The 19,454-nt window shown below is 39.1% G+C and overlaps 1 protein-coding gene across 2 annotated transcripts in view; it reads left to right on the forward strand.

The window, feature by feature from the left end:
* Window positions 1-19,454, forward strand: part of PARL (presenilin associated rhomboid like) — a 48,920-nt gene that overhangs the window by 6,106 nt on the left and 23,360 nt on the right. For both annotated transcript variants that reach the window (XM_014846210.3, XM_014846212.3), the window contains exons 2-4: window positions 4,126-4,321; window positions 4,798-4,938; window positions 7,652-7,700. In XM_014846210.3, the coding sequence (XP_014701696.1) occupies window positions 4,126-4,321; window positions 4,798-4,938; window positions 7,652-7,700 (386 nt within the window). The remainder of the gene's footprint in view (window positions 1-4,125; window positions 4,322-4,797; window positions 4,939-7,651; window positions 7,701-19,454) is intronic.

Genomic DNA, 19,454 nt, shown 5'->3' on the forward strand with positions numbered 1-19,454 from the left:
TGATTAACTTCTTCCTGGTAGAGAGAGGAGAGTGGGTACACCTTTACAAATTTATATCCTGCTTTTAGGCAGTTAGGGGCAGGGCAGAGAGCTTTTTTTGTATCTGCTTTTTCTCAGTTGCCTTCAACTCAAAATAATCCTTATTCCAAAGTGGTATATTTGGGTGTCATATTCTGCTACTCTTTAGGAATCGGGATTGAGAATTACTGTTCTAGACTAAGCTTTCAGAGCTGATGTGGTCAACTTAAAAACATGGCCACAGTAATTTGCGGCCCCTCTCATCCACAGTGGGAATCTGTTTCCCTATTCTTTGAAGCTGGGTCGGCCTAGTGACTTGCTTTGACCAGTAGCATGGGGCAGAAGGAATGTACAAGGGCCAGAGTCTGGCTCTCAAGAGGCCTTGCAGCTTAGTCTTTTCCCTCTTGGAACACTCCCAATGCCATGGTAGAAGCCCCTGCTAGACTATTCATTACTGAGAGATTACTGTTGATGTAGAGAGAGATGGCTGGCTGACAAAGTACCAAGGCTCCAGATGCGGGAATGAGACCATCTTAGATTCTCCAGCTGCAATTGAGCAGTCAGGTGACTGGCTGCCTGAGTGACCGCAGGTGAGACCAGCAGAAGAACTGCCCAGTTGAGGGCAGCTGGCTTACAGAGTCATGAGAAATAATAAATTAGGGTTTTAGGACGATTAAATTTGGGGGCTGTTTATTATGCAGTAGTAAATGAGACTCTGGGGAAGCTGCTGCCAAAACAGGATCTGCTGACCCAAGTAAGAACTATGCTGCCTGCGCCATTTTCACTAGCAAAATTGATGCCTTGTGTCCTGCCTTCTCACTAAACTCAGTTTTTTTTTTTTTTTTTGAGGAAGATTAGCCCTGAGCTAACTACTGCCAATTCTCCTCTTTTGTTTTCTGGGGAAGACTGGCCCTGAGCTAACATCCATGCCCATCTTCCTCTACTTTATACGTGGGGTGCCTACCACAGCATGGCTTTTGCCAAGCGGTGCCATGTCCACACCCAGGATCCAAACTGGTGAACCCCGGGCCACCAAGAAGTGGAATGTGCGAACTTAACCCCTGTGCCACCGGGCCGACCCCCTAAACTCAGTTTTGACTTCAGATATTGTGCCAGTGTATCTGATTAGCAGACCCTAATCACATCTGGAACCCTAACCAAAAGGCTACCTGGGAAATACAGTTTTTAGCTTTCTAGTCCCTGCAGTGTATGAATTTACCCTAGGTAATAGGAATAGACGTTCAATGAGCCAAGACATAGTAGTTAATTCTATCCAACAAGTTCTGGATGTCCAACCATAATTCCCTACATATATACACACACACACACACACACACATATATATATGTATATACATATATACACACACACACATACCCTTAATATATGTATTCTGCATCTGAATTTAACTCTGGGGCCAATGTATGTAAGATGTTCTTGGGGTCCTCAGCCTCATGCTTATTTCTGTTGAGATTCTCAAGGTAAACATTATTCTATGCAAAAGGTCTGGCTTTGCTTCAAGTCTGGATTCCCAACCTGGTGTGTTTGTGTTCCTTTTCAAACATTGTGCTTCAGAATTTTAAATGAGTTGATGAGATTAACACCTGCCACTTTAAAGGTATTGTGGGTTAGGAATGCCTTTGGCTGTAAGTAGGTTTATTGTTGTTTAAATTAAACTAGCAGTCATTCTTGACCCTTTCTTTCTTCTAGCAGATAATTACTGACCTTTTCTTTATTATGTCTGGATTGGTGGTAGAGATACAATGAATGCAGAAGTGATAATCTAGTTGTGGTCCAGGCAATAAATGAGATAAGTATAAGAGTATATTAAGGATGCTTTAGGACTCTAGGAGTACAGAGGAAACACCCAACCTGAGGGAGTTAAGGAAGGCTTCCTGGAAGAGGAGATAAATGAACTAAATTCTGAAGGGCACACAAAAGTTAACACAGGGTAGTATGTACCAGAACAAGAGAGTAGCATCAGTAAGTTTGATGGGGTGATGAAAAATTCTTGTGGAGTTTAAAGCAGGGGAGCTTTTACATTTGTGCTTAATAGCATTGGAGGATGAAGTGGAGTAGGGCGTTAGTGGAACCAGTGAGATCTGTTGGTAAATGGTAGGGTATTCCAGGCCAGACGGAGTTGTGTTGGAATTAGAGATTTTTGGCCCTCTGAGAGGGCATTTGAGGAACTGTTGAATGGTTGAGGAAAGAAGATCATGCAACATGTTAAAACAAAATGTTTGAAGTTAAGTAGCTGTTGCCCCAATCCAGGCGTGAGGTAAGGGATAGATTAGGGATGAAAAAAAATTGTATTTGACAGAGTTGGTTTTTAATTGGGTGGTAAGAATAAAGATGAGAGAGAACTCCAAAATGACTTAGATTTTTAACCTCAGTGATTGAGAGAACTGTGGTCCCACTAGAAGGAAGTCAGAAAAATGGAGCTGTTTGTAGAGGAAGATGAGTTCCCTTTGTTATTTTTCGTTTTTTTGTTTTTTTTTTTTGAGGAAGATTAGCCCTGAGCTAACTACTGCCAGTCCTCCTCTTTTTGCTGAGGAAGCCTGGCCCTGAGCTAACATCCGTGCCCATCTTCCTCTACTTTATATGTGGTGTGCCTACCACAGCATGGCGTGCCAAGCAGTTCCATGTCCGCACCCGGGATCCGAACCAGCAAACCCTGGGCCGCTGAGAAGTGGAAGTGCGAACTTAACTGCTGTGCTACTGGGCCAGCACCATTTTTTTTGTTTCTTAAAGATTGACACCTGGCACCTGAGCTAACAACTGTTGCCAATCTTTTTTTTTTTTTCTGCTTTATCTCCCCAATTCCCCCCGGTACGTAGTTGTATATCTTAGTTGCAGGTCCTCCTAGTTGTGGCATGTAGGATGCCGTCTCAATGTGGCCTGACAAGCAGTGCCATGTCCGCGCCCAGGATTCGAACCCTCGGCCGCCGCAGCGGAGCGCATGACCTTAACCACTCAGCCACGGGGCTGGCCCCTGAGTTCCCTTGTGAATATATTGGTTTTAAAGTGATGGGGAGCATATCCAAGTAGAAATGTTCGAAATATAGTTGGAAATACAAGACAAGAAAACTGAGGTTAGGAGTAAAGAAATATATTTGAATCATTTATTTTCTTAGAAGTCATCTAGGCCACAGAAATGAATTTATTCTTTTATTCAACCAAAGTGTTTCAGGGGCTGGGTTACAAAGATGAGAAGGCCTGTCTGATTTCTGCTTTCACGGAGCTTTGAGTCTAGAAGGATTGTATGTTTAGAGTACAGTGAAAACAAACAGGAAGGGGCCTCCACATTGTCTACCTGGGGAAGTTACATTTTTGCAAAAGAAAAAATGCTTCACGAATTTGTATGGGTTGAGTTTGAATGGAGTGTGTGTAAAGGAACTATTGGAGCCTCTGAGCATATTTGTCATTAAGGGATAGGAGAGCAGAGGAAGCCATCAGGAAAGTGAATTTGAAGAGCAGGGAGTGCAATCTTCCCGGGAACTAGGGCTAGAAGGTGTGATCAGTAGTGTCAGATGTTTTGAGGAGGCCAAGCTATAAGGACTCAAACAACAAAATCCTTTACAAAACATTTGGTGGGTGTCCCAAAACTGATAGATATGGGGGGAGAAGTGGGAGAAATCTATCACTTTATAATGGTACTTACAAAGGAAATAGTTATTTGAATTTGGAGCGACTTCAGGGATGATACTTACATTTAAATGTTTGTTCTGGAAAGTGACCAGAATTCAAACAAAGTAACAGAGCCATTCTGTTCTAATTCAAACTGACAACTTGGAGTTCTCCAGCTTTTTATAGGACTGCAAACTGTGTAGAGGATGGATACAAATTATTTTGTTGATTGATACAGAAACAGCTCAAACAAGTTCCCTCTAAAATGGCTGTAGTTTGTGTCTCTCTGTTGCCAGAAGGGCACAGTTCGGTGTTTTGACTTTGAATCCTACCTTGGAGTAGGAGTCTTGGCTTCTTTGTGGCTACAGAGTGAGAATAAACTGAGATGGTGATGCTGCAGGCAGGCCAGGTCGGGAGGCTCATAGAGGTTGATGTTTGCAAGATGCAGCTCTGTTTCTAATCTTTTATTTTCCCCTGTAGGTTTAACTTTTTTATTCAGCAAAAATGTGGATTCAGAAAAGCACCCAGGAAGGTTGAACCTCGAAGATCAGACACAGGAACAAGTGGTGAAGCATACAAGAGAAGTGCTTTGATTCCTCCTGTAGAAGAAACAGTCTTTTATCCTTCTCCCTACCCTATAAGGACTCTTGTAAAGCCTTTGTTTTTTACTGTTGGGGTAAGAGCTCATGTCACTAGGAGTTACCTGCCTTGCTGCGGGTGCAGTGTTAAAGTACCATTGTCCTATTTGGGCTCCCTTAAAGTAAAGACGGTGGAGGAGGATCAAAAGGATCTGGGAATCTGGGGTCATGAATGATTGTAGCAGAGAACGGGAATTTAATAATTGTTGAATCTAGTTCACTTATGTAAGCCCTAGAGAAGAAACTTATGGGCCTCTTATTTGGTATAACACTTGAAGTGATCCTAAGTTGATATTTTGATTTTATTTGAAAGTTTCTAGCTGCAAACAGGCCCCAGAATATGGTGAAGTTAATAAAGTAGGAAACAAATGTTCTTTTCATCTAATAGGTTTCACTGTGCCAGATGTTCCGTCTGTTGGTTTGTAAAAAGCAATGGAAATGAAATATTGCCCTTGGAACTGTGTATAGATCTATTTCTCTCAAATTTCTTTGGTAATATATAAATTTTATATAGTTTACAGGCTGTGCATTTGGATCAGCTGCTATTTGGCAATATGAATCACTGAAATCCAGGGTCCAGAGTTATTTTGATGGTATAAAAGCTGACTGGTTGGATAGCATAAGACCACAAAAGGAAGGAGACTTCAGAAAGGAGGTAAAGATAAACATGGCTTGCTTTCTTCTAGTGGATCACAATTTTTGAAATCTGGTTATTTGTGAAATATTTTTAGTTAATGGCAACATTAGATCAGTAGATGTGAAGTAAGTACATTTAATCTTCTTTAGAGTCATTTCATCGCAGTAAGTGTTTATTAATGTTTTCTGTGTCTGGCAATGGTGTATTTGACAGTGTTCCAAGAATTTTGTCCCTCTACCCATGTGTATCAAGAATCACCATGGATAGTTGTTAAAAATTAATGTTTTGGGGCCTCTCCCAGCCCTCCTAAAGCTTAAGAGCCACTGTTTTACTTGCAATACCCTGCTGGATTATTTTAGAGTAAATATTAGAATCACAGGGAGTTTTTCAAAATATTTATGCCTTAGGGGTAGAAATACTACATGGATTTCAGAAAGCTTCTCAGTGATTTGCTGTTTACATACTTCTGGTGAATACCCACTGTTGAGTGTTTCTAACTGTGTTCGGGGGGTGAGGATGCATGAAGAGGGTACAAATATAGAGCTTTTCATTACTTCGCCTGCAAGTCGATGGCCCTGTTTCCTCTGAACTGTTTTTTAATATATTTATTGCCTTTTAGATAAAACATATGTTATTTATTTCACTTGACAATACTTACTGAGCACTGAGACCATAAGCTAATATGTGGGTCTGGATCCATTTGGTTTTTAAGCACCGTCATTTTTTTATGACATAGTGCCCCTCCAATTTGGAGAAAGGACTGATGGCCTCTTCAATTTCCTCCTTCCTAGGAACTTATTCCTGGCCAGTGGGAGCCTGAGACAGCAGCCTTGGGTTTTCTTTTTCCTAGTGATAGTTCAAGGTTCCTTTAAGTAGAGAGAAAGATTCATTCCTCCTGATTCCCCGTAGACACACACGAGAACCATGAACCCTACCTGTTTTAGAGAGGCTCTGTCTTAAAAGAACAATGTATATAATATTTGCAGGTGAAAACTACAATAACTATCAATGATTTTTATTCAGTACAGTATGTTTGAGAGGCTAGTAAAACTGACCTGGTCCATAATCCCGAATCCTTTAGAAAGCTACAGATTTCAAGCATATATCTGCAGTATAGAGTTTTTATACCAAATGGTTCTTTAGAATGGTGAAAAATGACACAAGTGAGGCCTGCCTGGTGGTATAGTGGTAAGTTTCAGTGGCCCAAGGTTCATGGGTTCAGATCCCAGGTGTGGACCTACACACCACTCGTCAAGCCACACTGTGGCGGCATCTCACATTCAAAAATAGAGGAAGATTGGCACCAATGTTAGCTCAGGGACAATCTTCCTCAAGCGGAAGGAAAGAGTAAGACTGGCAACAGGTGTTAGCTCAGGGTCAATCTTCCTCACCAAAAAAAAAAGACACAAGCAATGTACATAATTTTCATCCAAAGATAGATTTATTTATAATAGTTAAACAAATGATAGGTTATAAAATATAAAACCCATGCCTATTAAAGAAAATTGAAACAATATATAAATAGAACATGGGAAGTAAAAGTCCTGGGAACCCCTGCCACACCCCTATATCTATAGTGAATAAGGTCTGAGAGCTCATGCAGAGTTTAATTATAATTATAAAAATGGAATCGTTATTATATATGGATCAATATACATATTGATCTCTACCTATTTTTTTTTACATTGGATTTCTTTCCATATTAGTGTACCAAGTCTGGTTCAATTTCATAGTTAGAATATATTTTTTATTAAAAAATTATAATCATGAGGTGGTTCTAGACCACCTGGTGGCCTAATGGTTAAGTTTGGTGCACTCTGCTTCAGTGGCCTGGGTTCAGATCCCAGGCACAGACCTACACCACTCATCAGTGGCCATGCTGTGGTGGCAGCCTGCCTACAAAATAGAGGAAGATTGGCAACAGATGTTAGCTAAGGGCAAATCTTCCTCAGCAAAAAGAGGAAGATTGACGACAGATGTTAGCTCAGGACAAAGCTTCCTCAGCAAAAGCAAACAAAACCTTTAATCATGGAAAATTTCAAACGGATAAATAAGTAAAGAGAATAGTATTGTGAACCCCTGTCATCCAGCTTCAGTGATTATTGACACGTGGCCAACTTTGCTTCATCCAAATCCCCTTTCTTTCCCTTTCCTCCCCACCACTGATTACTGTAAAGCAAATCTTAGGTATATTTCATCCATAGGAATTTTAGTATGTGTCCCTGAAAGATTAGGATACTCACTCTGTCTGTTTCTTTTTGTAAACCTCAATACTATTATTATACCAAAACAAACAAGCAAGCCAACCAATTTTAGTAGAAAATATTCTCAGTTAGAATTTTAAAACTAGATTGGACCTTGGTGAATAATCACTTACTTGATGCCATTCTGTATCTAATAGTGTGCTAGGAGCTTTACGTATATTCCTCACAATACTGCTAGGGATCTCTTACTATCTCTGTTGTACACATCAGGAAACTGAAGTTCAGAAGTAATTTGTCTGAGGTCACAGAGCTAATCAGTGCCTCTGTGTAGAGAATGTAGGTTATCTGGCTGTAAAGAACTGGTGCTTTCTACTATTCCACATATTTATTATGTCTGTTGTTCACTAGTAATTTTTACAGATGAAGAATCCCTCTTTTACGCTCAAAGCGTTTTCTTTCTGGCTTTTCGTTTTCCTAGCCTGAAAGTATTTACCATATGGTGATATGCAATTTTCCTTCTGTTTTAGATTAACAAATGGTGGAATAACCTAAGTGATGGCCAGCGGACTGTGACAGGTTTGTGTTAGCTTACACGTTTTAGCCATTCAAGGGAAGAAAAACCAAAAGGTACAGTATGTCATAGTCAATGGCTTTTGTACCATGATGATGAGTGGTTCAGAAGACAGAGTCCCTGTACCTTCAGGCTAATGTAATGGTATAAAACATAGTGTGGCATAAAGGTATACATGATGCGCTGGGTTAGTTATTTTCTAATTTTGATCTAATATGATACTGATCAAATGATCTATCTCTGTGGAATCCTAGCCTGTGAAATATGTTATGAGTAATGATGATTTCCTCTATTAAAGTAACTAAAGGAGACATTGAATAAGGACCTTGTTTATGCGGCATGCTTTGTACGCGTTCTCTCTCTACCTCACAGGGTTGCTTACAGGGTAGTTATCTCCCTTTCTACAGGTAAGGAAACTGGCTTTCAGAAAAGGAACTTTTCGAAGGCCACACTGCTAGTAAGTAGTAGAGCTAAGTTTCAAAACCCAGGTCTGTCTCATTCTGAAGCCGATTTTCTCTTTTCTACACCATGCTGTTTATAAAACCCTTGTTAAATATAAGCATAGCATGCATATCACCATGATAATTTTATTTTTGTTTTTCGTAAATTTTTATGGAAAGACAAATCTGGGTCTTCAAGGAAACAGTACAATATTTTGCGGACTTAGTTATTTGAGAAATTTGGGGAAATAGATTTGTAAGTTTTTTGAACAGGAGTGCAGATAGGAAAAAAAATCTTCCTAGAGAAATAGCAAAATATTTCTTTTTCTCAAATATGGTTAGATTTAATGGTACTTTTATTTTCTGCATCTACCCAAGTGGGGAAAAGGTGCTTATCTTTTTTCATTCAGACTATTAATTTTTCTGTCTCCTTGTTGAAACCTGATCCGGTCTTCAAGCTTATGGTGCAGACATTGCTTTCTGCAGGAAGTGCTTTCTTTTTTCTGAACTCACTGTACTGTTTAATCATGTATTATACTACCTGCCTTATATAATTATACACGTAGCATCTTTGAGGACAATGATGACATTTTTCATTTTGTTATAGCACCTAGCACATATCTTGCGCACAGTAGAGGTACCCAGGTAAAAACTGTTGAGTCAGTAAATGTTGAATGGAATCTTGAATCAAAGGATTGAAATTTTTCAAAATATGTTGCCATACTGTAGAATTGATTAGGCAGTGAGGTCTTAATATATATGATAACTTCTGAGATAGCTCTATAATAGTGCATCTGTTTCCATTGGGGTTAATGGGATGTTTTTGGTTTGTCTGCTTTTTTTCTGAAAGTAACCAAAATTAACAGCATTACCTTAGGTGTTAGCAAAGCTTTGATTTCTTCTGATATTTTCAAAGTATCTCACGGTTAGTTGATACCTAATGTCCTTTGAAGATGGTGAAGATTTTATGCTGTTTGACATTTGAAGAAATCTGGGGTCTGAATTTAAAACCTTTCTCATGCCAATCCATAGTTTATTCAAAGCAGTTGGTATTTGGAGATAATTAAAATCAGAGTTCTTTCCGCTAGCCACCTTTTTTTTTTTTTTTTAAGTCAAATCAGTCATTTGACATGAAGGACATAGCAGTAGAGAGGGACAGACATTGTGATCTAACTAGCAATTTGAGTGTAAGGTGCTTCAAACCACAGAAGTGCGAATGGTCGTGCTAGAGATCTTAAGTCCTTCTTGTCAGGTTATCTAAGTGACTTTTAAAGGCTGAGAAAATGATTTGTTCGGTGTCACCTCAGGCTTCTCTTTTAGGAAATAATTATTCTGGTAGCAGTGATTCTAGCTTTACAACATTTGTTAGTGATGCTTAATAATCAATTAACTATATGGGAAGATTCTCATGGTTAATAAACTTGTGCTTTCGTTATGTCTTTTTTCTTTTCAGAGGGGCAAGTTCGTCCAGCTTACCTTGCTTAGCTTTCCTGATTGCTTCCCTTAGGCTGATCCTAAGTGAGGTTGGCCCAGCTTCTGGTTGTAATCGAGGATAGATTTACAGGTGACACATTCAGTCTGTGCCTCTCTCTCCTTGGATTGTAGGTGTTCTGTGTTATTTTTTTTTTTTAAAGATTTTATTTTTCCCTTTTTGTCCCGAAAGCCCCCCGGTACATAGTTGTATATTCTTCATTGTGGGTCCTTCTAGTTGTGGCATGTGGGACGCTGCCTCAGCGTGGTTTGATGAGCAGTGCCGTGTCTGCGCCCAGGATTCGAACCAATGAAACACTGGGCCACCTGCAGCGGAGCGCTCAAACTTAACCACTCAGCCACGGGGCCAGCCCCTGATTGTTATTTGTTTTTGTGTTTTGAAAGAACTTGGCAAGTCCTTAGGAGGCACTGACCTAGAGTTTCAAAGCTCTGTGAGACCAGTGTGCTTCTTTGCTTTGTAGTATTCACACCTAGATGGTGGTGGCATGAAAGTTCTAGTCGGCTAAGGATTTCTCACTGTCACACCAAACATTTCAGGGAAGCATTCCTTGCTGTCTGAAGGGCTCATAATTTGGATGGCAAGAGTTTTGGATATAGCAAGTTCCGACAGCAGAATGTTTTATCCAAATGCGTTTGGTTCTTGAGCTTGAGATAGCAAGGGATATATCAACTTTATCCATGTATCTTTGGTTCCTAGGTTTGGAAAAGAACAGTTCAAATCATAGGGAATACTGTAATTTGTTTCATTGTTCAGGTGGAGTCCAGTGGTGAGGTGAAAACCTCCCTCCCTTAGAGCCCGTGTCAGGTTTGGAGTCCCTGGTTTTGGCTCTTCTATCTCAACCTGTCCCTGGGAATCACTTTTTCAAGATGTGCTAGAGAACTCATCTTAATCCTTTTTGTTTGGTTGGTTGCTTTGGGGATTTTTTGGGGTCTTAATTGTTACACAGAAATATCTCCCCAAACTTTACATTGCTCTGAAAAAAAGTTTTTTCAGTTGGTATTTGTGGGATGAGGGGTGAGTGTCAGGTAGCGTTCTTCAAAGTTAGCCATGTCCCTCGTGCTTTTACATTTCATCTAGTCTCCTGTTCTGTCTGTTGGCCTTGATCCACAGATTTGGAGGTCCCAGGCAGCCCTCAAGGAGAGTATTTCCCCCTTTCTGGCTTTCAGGGATGCCTATGAGGCAGTTGCCAGGTTTTCCTGTTCGCTCAGCAGAATGCTGACTACTGTATTGGGATTCAGGTAAAGCCTAGAGGGAAGAACCTGCCAAATTATCCGAGCCAGGAGGGGACGGAGAGGTGGAGGATGGGAAGAGAAATCTCAGACTGTGCCCCAATTCCTCTACTAGTCCATATCTGTTGTCAGTTCCAAGTTTAGGCACCACTGTTCCCCAGCCCCTTGACCCTTCTGCCCCAACTTCTCAAGTCCATTCTTTTTTCTTTGCTATTCTGTTTCTACCAGGATTGGTTTATTTTTTAGTTTCAATTTTCTCTCCCCTTATACCTTTCAACAGTTTTGAGCTATACCTCCCAGACTAAGGTCTCCTTTCCTATTCCTGAAGTTGCTAGTAAGGCAGTGTTTCACTTGGTCTTCTAGCTAATCTTGACCTTTTAATCTATCACTGTTTTTCTTGTAACTCTTGGCTTTCCAGTCTTCAGACAAGTTATTTCTGGAGAAAGAAAAACAAAACTAATTATTGGGTGCCAACGAGGTTTCAAGTACTGTGCTAGGTACTTTACATATACATATATACATACTACTATTAATCCTTATTATTAATCTTAATTATAAGAGCCTTGTTACTGGTATTTTCATTGTTCAGATAGGGGTAACTGAGGCTCAGAGAGGTTAAATAACTTGTCTGAGATCACACAGCTAGAAAGAGTGGAGATTGGAAACAAATTTACTTCTTAGTTCAAATAATGTGCTTTTGATTATGTCCTTTCACTTTGTACTATAGCAAACCATCACTAATTACCTTTCTGGTAAACCACACTGCTTCCCCCCATCCCGGGTATCTGGATGCTGATTCACAGCCCAAATTACAGCAAAGTGTCTCAAGGTAGCAGACAGGCACTCAGGGAAGAAAGGGAGCCCTTTTTGTCTACTTAGGTTAGTCTTTGTCATTGTAAAATGAATAAATGTTCATGGTTAACAGATTAAAATAGGGTTAAAGAATATATAAATGGAAAATAAATCTCTCTAGTTCTGCAATTTCCTCTCCCCGTACTAACCGTTGCCTTTTTAGCTATTTGTGTATTCTTCCAAAGCATCTACATATAAGTGTTTATAGCCGTCTGTCAATGGTTTAAACACAAATGGTAGCATGTAATACATACTCTTCTGTACCTTGATTTTTTTTCCACTTACTATTTTAAAGGACATTCCATAACAACACAAGTAGGTCTGTTGCTTTCTTTTTTTTATATTTTATTGAAGTATAATGTATATAGAAGAATGTGCACATGTCAGATGTACAACTAATTTTCACAAACAGAGCACATGTAACTAGCACCCAGATCAAGACATGGAAATTACCAGAAACCCAGGTTCATTCTTTTTAATGGCATTGTAGTAGTCCATGTAAATGAATACTATGTAACAAGTCTTCTGTTAATGGATATTTAAGTTGTTTTTAGTATTCTACAAATAATACTGCAGTGAATATCCTTTAAAGCTATGCTTTTTGGTGAGAAAGATTGGCCCTGAGCTAACGTCTGTTGCCAATCTTGCTCTTTTTTTTTTCATCTCCAAAGACCCAGTACATAGTTGTATATCCTAGTTGTAAGCAGTGAATATCCTTTATATATAGGTCTTTGCACCCTCGTGCGACTATATTTTTAGGATAAGTTACTGGAAATAGAGTTGCTAGGTCAAAGAGTATGTACATTTAAAATTTTATGTGTTGTTAAGTTGCTTAAAAGAAGTTGTATGCCAATTTAAACATCCTCCAACAATGTATAGAGTTTAAATCACATTGATTTCTAAAGGTTGCTCACGGGGAGGTTAGATATTCTCATCCCAGGGAGGGTGGTTAGTGATTATTGTAAAGGCCTTTGTCTCTCTCATTGTGAATTTGCCCCATTCTTTCCATCTACCCATATTAGTTTTGAACTGTCTGTATCCAAGTAGGAGGATGGAAGATGAATAGTCTCTCTGGATTTCCTCTTGATTCCAGGAAGCTGTGTGGCCAGTCCTTAACTAGTTTTGTTGATACTGCCCAGGAAGAGAAATTGTAGCCACTGTGTGAGGCCGACCTGTAGTCCTGGTTCCCAGGGAACCTGAGGCAGGAACCACTTGAGCTCAGTTCTTTAGCTGCTGTGGATGTGTGTGCTTGCCAGTGCCTGGACTGGCCAGGTCTGGCTTCCTTCAGATAGAGGAGCTGTGGAGGGGTGAACTGGCCCACCTCAGAAACAGAAGGGAGCCTCTACTTACCTGCTGGACTCCAAGGGGGATGGAGTCCTTTTTCACAAAAAGAGCCCTGCTTGGGCTAAGGAGGAAAATGTGACTGAGGTCACTGAACCAAGCAGTGCTTCTGAAATCACTGTATCTTTCTTTTTAATTGAGATATAATTCACGTATCGTAAAATTCACCGTTGGAAAGTATACAATTCAATGGTTTTTATTATATTCATAAGGTTGTGCAATTATCATCATCATCTACTTCCAGAATATTTTCATTATCCCAAAAAGAAACCTCATACCCACTAGCAGTCACTCTCCTCTCCCCCTTCTCCTCTTAGCCCTAGACAACCACCACTAATCTGTTTTGTTTCTTTATGGGTTTGCCTTTTCTGGACATTTCGTATAATTGGAGTCACATAATATGTGGCCTTTTGTGTCTCCTTCTTTCACTTAGTGTGCTGGTTTCAGGGTTCACCCATGTTGTGGCATGTGTCAGTACTTCATTTCTTTTTATGGCCAAATAATATTCTGTTATTTGGTTATATCGCATTTTGTTTATCCATTCATCCATTGGTGGGCATTTGAGTTATACCTACCTTTTGGCTGTTATGATAATGCTGCTATGGACTTTCATGTATATGTTTTTGTGTGGACATTTGTTTTCATTTCTCTTGCTAATAAACCTAGGAGTGGAATTGTTGGGTCATATGGTACTCTATATTTAACTTTTTTTAAAATTGTGGTAAAAAACACATAATGTACCATTTTAGCTATTTTTAATTGTACAGTTTAGTAATGTTAAGTATATTCACATTGTTATGAAACTTCTCCGGAACACTTTTCATCTTGTAAAACCGAAACTCCATACCCATTACACAGCAATTTCCCTTTGCCACTTTCTGTTTCTATAAATTTGACTATTTTAGATACCTCATAAAAGTGGAATCTTAGAGTGCTTGTCTTTTCTGACTGGCTTATTTCACTTAGCATAATGTCCTCAAGGTTCATCCATGTTGTAGCATGTGACAGGATTTCCTTCCTTTTTAAGACTGAATAGTTTATTTCAGTGTTGTATATACCACATTTTGTTTATCCATTCATTCATTGATAGACATTTGAGTTGCTTCCACCTCTTGGCTATAGTGAATAGTGCTGCTGTGAACATAGGTGTGCAAATATATCTTGGAGATGCTGCTTTCAATTTTTCTGCATATATACCCAGAAGTAGGATTGCTGGATTATATGGTAGTTCTATTTTTAATTTTTTGAGGATGCTCCCTACTGCTTTCCATAGCAGTTGCACCATTTTACAATTCCATCAGCAGTGCACAAGGATTCTAATTTCTCCGCATCCTCTCCAACACTTATTTTCTGCTTTTTTGTTTTTGTTTTTTTTGATGGTAGTCATCGTAATGAGTATGAGGTGACACATTGTGGTTTTGATTTGCATTTCTCTGATGGTTAGTGATGTTGTGCATCTTTTCATATGCTTGTTACCCATTTGAATGTCATCTTTGGATAAATATTCAAGTCCTTTTTCCATTTTGATCAGGTTATTTGGCTTTTTTCGTTTTTGAGTTGTAGGAGTTCTTTACGTTTTAGATATTAACCCTTTATCAGATACGTGATTTGCAAATATTCTTGTCCCATTCTGTAGGTGGCCTTTTCACCTGTTAATTGTGTCCTTTGTGTAAGTTTTTAGGTTTGATGTCCAGTTTGTCTATTTTTGCTTTTGTTGCCTGTGCTTTTGGTGTCGTATCCAAGAAATCATTGCCAAGACCAATGTTAGGAGGCTTTTCCCCTATATTTTCCTTTTATTTTTTTGAGGAAGATTAGTTCTGAGCTAACTCCTGCCAATCCTCCTCTTTTTGCTGAGGAAGACTGCCCCTGAGCTAACATCCATGCCCAGCTTCGCCTACTTTATATGTGGGACGCCTACCACAGCATGGCTTGCCAAGCGGTGCCGTGTCTGCACCTGGGATCTGAACCGGCAAACCCCGGGCCTGCTGAAGCAGAGCTCACAAACTTAACCACTATGCCACCAGCCAGCCCCTCACCATTTTAATTTCTGTCTCTGTGAATTTGCCTGTACCTCACGTAAGTGGAATTATTCACTGTCCAAGTGGACCATTCACTGTCTCTGAATTTGCCTGTGCCACTGGGCCGGCCCCTCCCCTATATTTTCTTATAGGAGTTTTATAGTTTTGGGTTTTATGTTTTCTTTAATCCATTTTTAGTTAATTTTTGTGTATGGTGTAACATAAGAGTCCAAGTTCATTCTTTTGCATGTGGATATCCAGTTGTCTTTTTGAAGAACTGCCAAATTGTTTTTTAAAGTGGCTGCACCATTTTACATTCCCTAAAGCAGTATGTGAAGATTCCATTTGTTACTTCCTGTCTCTTTTTCCTATATACCAGCAACTACAATTTTTTTGTGTGTTTTTTTGTTATGGTGAAATAATATATAACATAAAATTTACCATTTTAGCCATTAAGTGTACAATTCATTGGCATTAAGTACATTCACGTTGTTGTGCCACCATCACTGCTATCCCATTTCCAGAACTTTGTTGTCATCCCAATCAGAAACTCTGTACCCATTAAATAATAACTTCCCGTTTCCCCTTCCCCTTCGTCCCTGGTAACCAGCATTTTAATTTTTCTTTTAAGTATTTTATGACAAGTATTTTTTGTTTTTTGCTTGAGGAAGATTGTCGCTGAGCTAACATGTTTGGCAATCTTCCTCTGTTTTGTATGTGGGACACCACCACAGCATGGCTTGATGAGTGGTGTGTAGGTCTGCACCTGGAATCTGAACTTGCGAACCTGGGCCTGCTGAAGCAGAGCTCACGAACTTAGCCACTATACCACCAGCCAGCCCCTCACCATTTTAATTTCTGTCTCTGTGAATTTGCCTGTACCTCACTCACGTAAGTGGAATTATAAAATGTCTTTCTGTGCCTGGCTTCTTTTGCTTAGTATACTGTTTAAGCTTCGTGCATACTGTAGCATTTATCAGAATTGCATTCTTTTTTAAGGCTGAATAACATTGCGTTGTACATACACACCACATTTTGTTTCTCCATTCATCTGTTGATGGGCATTTGGGTGGATTCCACCTTTTGGCTATTGTGAAGAATGTTGCTATGAACATTCTTTACAAGTCTCTGTTTAGAGTCTCTGCTTTCAATTCTTTGGAGCATATATTTAGAAGTGGAATTGGTTGATCTTGTAATAATCGTGTGTTTAAATTTTTGAGGAATTGCCAAACTGTTTTCCACAGAAGCTGCACGATTCTACATTCCCAGCAGCAATGTATAAAAGTTCCAGTTTCTCCACATCCTTGCCAATATTTATTTTCCCTTTTTTTTTTTTGATAGTAGCCACCCTAATGTGTATCAAATGGCATCTCATGGTTTTGATTTGCATTTCCCTAATGTCTAGTAATGCTGAGCATCCTTTCCTGTGTGATTGTCCATTTATTCTTCTTTGGAGAAATGTCTATTTAAATCCTTTAAGTTGTCTTTTAGTTGAGTTGTAAGAGTTCTTTATGTATTTTGGAGTCTAGACCCTTAATAGATATATGATTTCAAATATATTTTCCTATTCTTTGGTTTGTCATCACTTTATTGATAATGTTCTTTGAAGCACAAACGATTTTAATTTTGATCAAGTCCATTTTATCTATATTTTTATTTTATTCCTTGTGCTTTAAGTTTCATCTCAAGGATGAGGCCTAATTCAAGGTAACAAAAATTTAGAACTACGTTTTCTTCTAAGAGTTTCATAGTTTTAGCTCTTACATTTAGGCCTTTGATTCATTTTGACTTAATAATCATATTCAGTTTGAGGTAGGGGTCCAAATTCATTCTTTTGCTTGTGGATATGAGCTTGTCCCAGCATTTGTTGAAAAATTATTTTTTCCCCATCGAATTTTCTTGGGACCACAGTAAAAAACCAGTTGACCGTAGATGTATGGATGTACTTCTGGACTCCTAGTTCTATTCCATTTATCTGTGTGTCTATCCTTATGCCATATTGTCTTGATTACTGTAGCTTTGTATTGTAAATTTTCCAACTGGAAATTGTGAGTCGTCCAATTTTGTTAATATGGAGTATTATATTGATTGTCATATGTTGAACCAATCTTACATTCCTGGGATAAATTTCACTTGGTCATGATTTATAATCCTTTTTATATGCTGCTGGATTTGGTTTGCTAGGATTTTCTTTCTCTTTTTTTTGAGGAAGATTAGCCCTGAGCTAACATCTGCCAGTCCTCCTCTTTTTGCTGAGGAAGGCTGGACCTGAGCTAACATCTGTGCCCATCTTCCTCTACTTTATATGTAGGACACCTACCACAACATGGCTTGCCAAGCACTGCCATGTCTGCACCCGGGATCCAAACTGGTGAACCCTGGGCCGCTGAAGCGAAACGTGCGCACTTAACCGCTACTCCACCGGGCCAGCCCTTGCTAGGATTTTCTTAAGGATTTCTCCATCTGTGTTCCTAAGGGACATTGGTACAGTCATGTGCCGCGTAATGATGTTTCAGTCAACAACAGACTGCATGTACATTGGTGGTCCCATAAGATTAGTACCATATAGCCTAGATGTGTAGTAGGCTGTACCATCTAGGTTTGTGTAAGTGCACTCTGATGTTCACACAATGACAAAATCACCTAATAATGCATTTCTCAGAATGTATTGCTGGCATTAAGTGTGATGCAGAACTGTAGTTTTCTTGTGATATCCTTGCCTGGTTTTGATATCAAGATAATACTGACTGCATAGAATCAGTTGGACATGTTCCTTCCTCTTTTGTGTTTTGAAAGAGTTTGAAAAGGATTGATGTTAATTCTCCTTTATGTTTGCTAGAATTTACCAATTGTAGTAAGTTGAATAGTGTCTCCCAAAATTTATGTCTGCCCAGAAACTCAGTGTGTTATCTTATTTGCAATAGAGTCTTTGCAGATGTAACTAGTTATAGTGAGATCATATTAGATTAAGGTGGGCCCTAAATCCAATGATTTATGTCCTTATAACAAGAGAAGAGGACAAAAAGAGACGTGCAGCAAAGAAGGCCTTGTGAAGAATGGAGGCAGAGATTGGAGTGATGCAGCTACCAGCCAAGCAATGCCAAGAATTGCCAAGAGCCACCAGAAGCTAGGCAGAGGGAAGGAAGGAGTCTTCCCTAGAGTCTTCAGAGGGAAACTTGGCTCAGCCAACAGCTTGATTTCAGACTTCCAGCCTCCAGAACTGTAAGAGAATACATTCCTGTTGTTTTAAGCCACCCAGTTTGTGGCAATTTATTACAGCAGCCCTAGGAAAGTAATATATCAATAAAGCCATCTGTCCCTGAAATTTTCTTTGTGGGAAGTTCTTTGATTATTAATTCAGTCTGTTTACTTCTTATAGGCCTTTTCATATTTTCTGTTTCGTCTTAAGTCACTTTCAGTAGTTTGTCTTTCTAGGAATTTGTTTCATCTAAGTTATTCTCATTTGTTGGTATACAATTGTTCATAGTCTTATAATCCTTTTTATTTTTGTAAAGTCAGTAGTAACATTCCACTTTCATCCTGTTTTTAGTAATTTGAGCCTTTTTTTTTGTCAGTCTAGTGAAAGGTTTATCAATTTTGTTGATCATTTCAAAGAACCAACTTTTGGTTTCATTGATTTTTCTCTGTTTTTCTATTCTCTGCTTCATTTATCCAAACTCTTTATTATTTTCTTCCTTCTGCTTGCTTTGGGTTTACTTTGCCCTTTTTCTAGTTTCTTAAAGTGGAAGTTTAGGTTATTAATTTGAGATCTTTCTTCTTTTTTAATGTAGGCATTTATAGCACTTATTTTGCTGTATCCTATGTTTTAGTATTCTTAGCTTGGGCTGCCGTAACTAAATACCATAGACTGGGTGACGTAAACAACAGAAATTTATTTTCTCACAATTCTGGAGGCTACAAGTCCCAGATCAAAGAGCTAGCATGGTTGGGGTCTGTTGAGAGCTGTCTTCTTGGCTTGTAGACTGCCACCTTCTTGCATTGTCTTCAAATGGCAGGGAGAAGAGAGCAAGAGCAAGCTCTCTGGTATTTCTCTTGTAAGGACACTAATCCTATCATGACGGCCCCACCCTCATGACCTCATCTAAATCTCATTACCTCCCAAAGGCCCCATCCCCAGATACTGCCACATTAGGGGTTAGGGCCTCAGCATATGAATCTTGGGGTACACAATGTAGTCCATAGCAGGTATGTTATATTTTTGTTTTCATTCATTTCAAAGTACTTCCTAATTACCCTTGTGATTTCTTCTTTGACCCATTGGTTATTTAGGAATGTGTTAATTTCCACATATTTGTGAATTTTCCAAATGTGTTATTGATTTGTAATTTCATTCCAGTGTGATCAGAGAACATGCTTTGTATCATTT

Source organism: Equus asinus, chromosome 5 (genome assembly GCF_041296235.1).
Source record: "Equus asinus isolate D_3611 breed Donkey chromosome 5, EquAss-T2T_v2, whole genome shotgun sequence".
Taxonomy (NCBI): domain Eukaryota; kingdom Metazoa; phylum Chordata; class Mammalia; order Perissodactyla; family Equidae; genus Equus; species Equus asinus.